This window comes from Sycon ciliatum, chromosome 6 (assembly GCF_964019385.1).
Source record: "Sycon ciliatum chromosome 6, ocSycCili1.1, whole genome shotgun sequence".
Taxonomy (NCBI): domain Eukaryota; kingdom Metazoa; phylum Porifera; class Calcarea; order Leucosolenida; family Sycettidae; genus Sycon; species Sycon ciliatum.
In genome coordinates, this window is record NC_088648.1 from 34,933,079 (window position 1) to 34,936,062 (window position 2,984).

Genomic DNA, 2,984 nt, shown 5'->3' on the forward strand with positions numbered 1-2,984 from the left:
TCTAAATTATTACTTACATTGTGCGTATATATATGGAGTTTAGAGCTAATGTTGATTTGCCAGTAATCCTCTGATGAGATGGCGACGAAAACGTTTCGGAACAAGCTTCGTTATTTACATGAAAACAAGTTTTGCTAATGGTGTTTGTACTGAGTGCGCAGCTTACTCTATTTATTGCGTTGATTACATTTTTATCTCCACGTAAGCTTTTTAATTATTATTATTATTATTAAATCCTAATATACACACACCTTTGGGGTTACGGACTCTTTATAATATATTACAAGTATATCTGATAGCAAAAAATTCAAGAAAGAAGTGTTTTCCTGATTACCGAGCGCAGATGAACGACGCTTAACAATACACTAGCAGGGAGAATGACGCTTAACAATACACTTGAGCTATCCAGTAACACCATCCCAATTTTCGGACCAATCTTCGTCCGGGGAGGTGGATGATGTTTCATAATCATTGGGTCTAGGAATAGGGGATAGGGGGGGAGAGAGGGGGGGAGATAGGGGTGCTGGTGCCGCGGCACTGGCCGATGCTGCTCTGCCGAAATCAGGATAAAATTGTTGAAATGGGTTCGGTTGTCTCGTAGGACTTACAATCGGCTTTCCAGGTTCGCCAGGATCATCCAAGAAAGAATTCTTAGGAGGTTTCACCTGAGGCCTGAACGACTGTTGTCCAACTGCTGGTGCTGGTGGTTCCGCTGAACTGGCCGATGCTGCGCTGCCCAAATCAGGGTAATGTATTCCGTAAAATGGTTCAGATGCTCTCGGAGGCCGACCAGGTTCTCCAGCAAGACTATTCCCTTCTTTGTCCAAGACGCTGCGTGCTGCTCCAGCAAATTCAGGTTGTCCAATATCGCCCGGGCTTAAGTAAAGCGGACGAGGGGGTATCAAATCACGCGGAATCGGCGGTCGTGCAGCCGCTCTACCAAAGTCAGGCCCAACCATATCTGGACGTGGTCCACCTACTCTATGAGGCAGATGTCCAGGTAGTCCAGGGTTGCCCCTATTGCGCAAACCAAGCGCTATTGGATCTGCTCTAGGAGGGTTTAACATAGGCCTGGGAGGTGGTGGTTCAGCTCCTCTACCCCGATCAAGCCCTTCTAGCCGTTGTTCAAGTCTTTGGAATGCGGCCAAACCAAGTGGTGCAAGCGGTTGGTTTACTGGTCTAGGTTCTGGTATAGGTAGTCCTTGTCGTCCACCTACTTGCCTTGTCAGTAGGTCCCATCGTTGGTTGTGTCTGTAGTTCTCCCTCCTTTCCCTCCTTTCCACGATTTTATCGATGTCGTCTGGATCGATGTCTTCTTCATCGTCTGCATCGATGTCTTCATCATCGTCTGAATCGATGTCTTCCTCATCGTCTGCATCGATTTCTTCCTCATCGTCTGCACCTGTCAAGATAACACACAATTATAACGAATTGGGCTTTTAGAATCACTCTGAATTTGATTGCTGAACAACATCCTCCAACCTTTGGCCGGGTATTTCCCCCAACAGTCTAATATTTCCGGCAGCAATTCATGGCGATTTTCCATAGCCAACAGATTTTAATATTATTTTGCTTTGTTTTCCAAGCTTTCTATTGCCGTGGCTGGCTCAACGCCCTTGTCTCAGGGGATTCTGTCCCTGCATTAGCTATGTTTGTCACATGTTATGAAATTGTGTCTAATAACAATAAAAATAAAGATCGGCTCGCTCTAGAGGATATTGAAAGACACGAGATCGTTGACATTAACGCCTGGATTCTGTGCGGGGTGAGTGACCATGAGGCATTATATAATACTAGAGCCATCTTGCCATGCCACGATATTAACCAGTAAGAACAATTATACTGGTATGGTGCTAACATTCAACGGCTAGACGCTCAGCCCCGTCACCAGCCGCTTGCAAGTATTTGTCAGCGGATAACATTATAAACCTTCTGCCATTTCTTTTTGATTTTACCTAATTATAGACTCCATGTACGAGTTTATTTTGGATAGCTAGGTAGTTCATATAGAAAAATCGTCAAAATAAAATATGCTTATGTCAAGAATGCGGATTAGACCTCGGTACCAACCTGGAAGCTCCATGCCAATATGATGATGAATCTCGTTAAAGGCAATGTCTCGTATCCTTCTTCGCTCCTCTGGATCCGCCATGGGCTGTTGTAGAAATGGATTATACTACAAAAAAGGCAATGATAACATACAGCTATGTATAGTCAGCAACAGCCAAGGTGACTTATGTATTTCTGATCCTTACTTGCTTGAATAGAAATTGTGAAAGTAAGTTTGAAGATAGTTTATAGTCGCCATGTGCTACTTTTTGCACCCTCGATGACGGCGTGTATTAAGTATGATCGAGTAGTACCTTTGAGTAAGGTCTGCAAAGGACATTATGCATTTGTTTAAATTGTGTGCGTGGTGTTCATAATTAAAGGAGTGAGTTTTTGGAATAGGGCCATACCAGGCCCAAACGTTCGTTATAGCTGTCGGTAGTATTACCTGCACTTGTCTAGGTGCTCCAGCCTCCAATTGCGCTGCAGGCCATGGTCTATGTACTGGAGGTGGTAGCTGTAGCCGTGCTGCCGGGGCTTGTCTAGGTGGTAGCAGTGGTCCTCCTATCTGCACTTGTCCATTTTGTCTGCGTGGTATCAGAAGTCGTAGTGCCGGAGCTTGTCCTGGTTGTCTGGGTGGTAGCGGTGGTCGTAGTGCCGGAGCTTGTCCTGGTTGTCTGGGTGGTAGCGGTGGTCGTATAAGCGCGACTACTCTAGGCCTTCTAGGTGGAGGCGGTGGTGGCGGTGGTGGCGGTGGTGGCGGGGGTGGGCTCGCTTCTCTCTCCGCCGCAGGATGTCTGGGCTGAAACAGGCCTCGTAGTCTTGGCCTTCCAGGTGGTGGCGGTAGGCCCGCTGCTCCCCTTGCCGCAAAGCCTGCCCATCGGTCTTGGTTTTCCGGATGCTGTGCCTCTCTCACTCGTATCCTATCATTGGTC

The 2,984-nt window shown here is 46.7% G+C and overlaps 1 protein-coding gene across 1 annotated transcript; it reads right to left on the minus strand.

The window, feature by feature from the left end:
- Positions 1–298: 298 nt before the first annotated feature.
- On the minus strand, positions 299–2,775 carry LOC135818987 (uncharacterized). Its single transcript, XM_065332148.1, has 3 exons — positions 2,498–2,775; positions 2,071–2,176; positions 299–1,402 (listed from the first exon to the last, which is right to left on the minus strand). Exons 2-3 carry the CDS (start codon positions 2,150–2,152, stop codon positions 402–404), a joined length of 1,083 nt encoding a protein of 360 aa, XP_065188220.1. The 5' UTR covers positions 2,153–2,176; positions 2,498–2,775; the 3' UTR covers positions 299–401.
- Between the last annotated feature and the right edge of the window lie 209 nt (positions 2,776–2,984).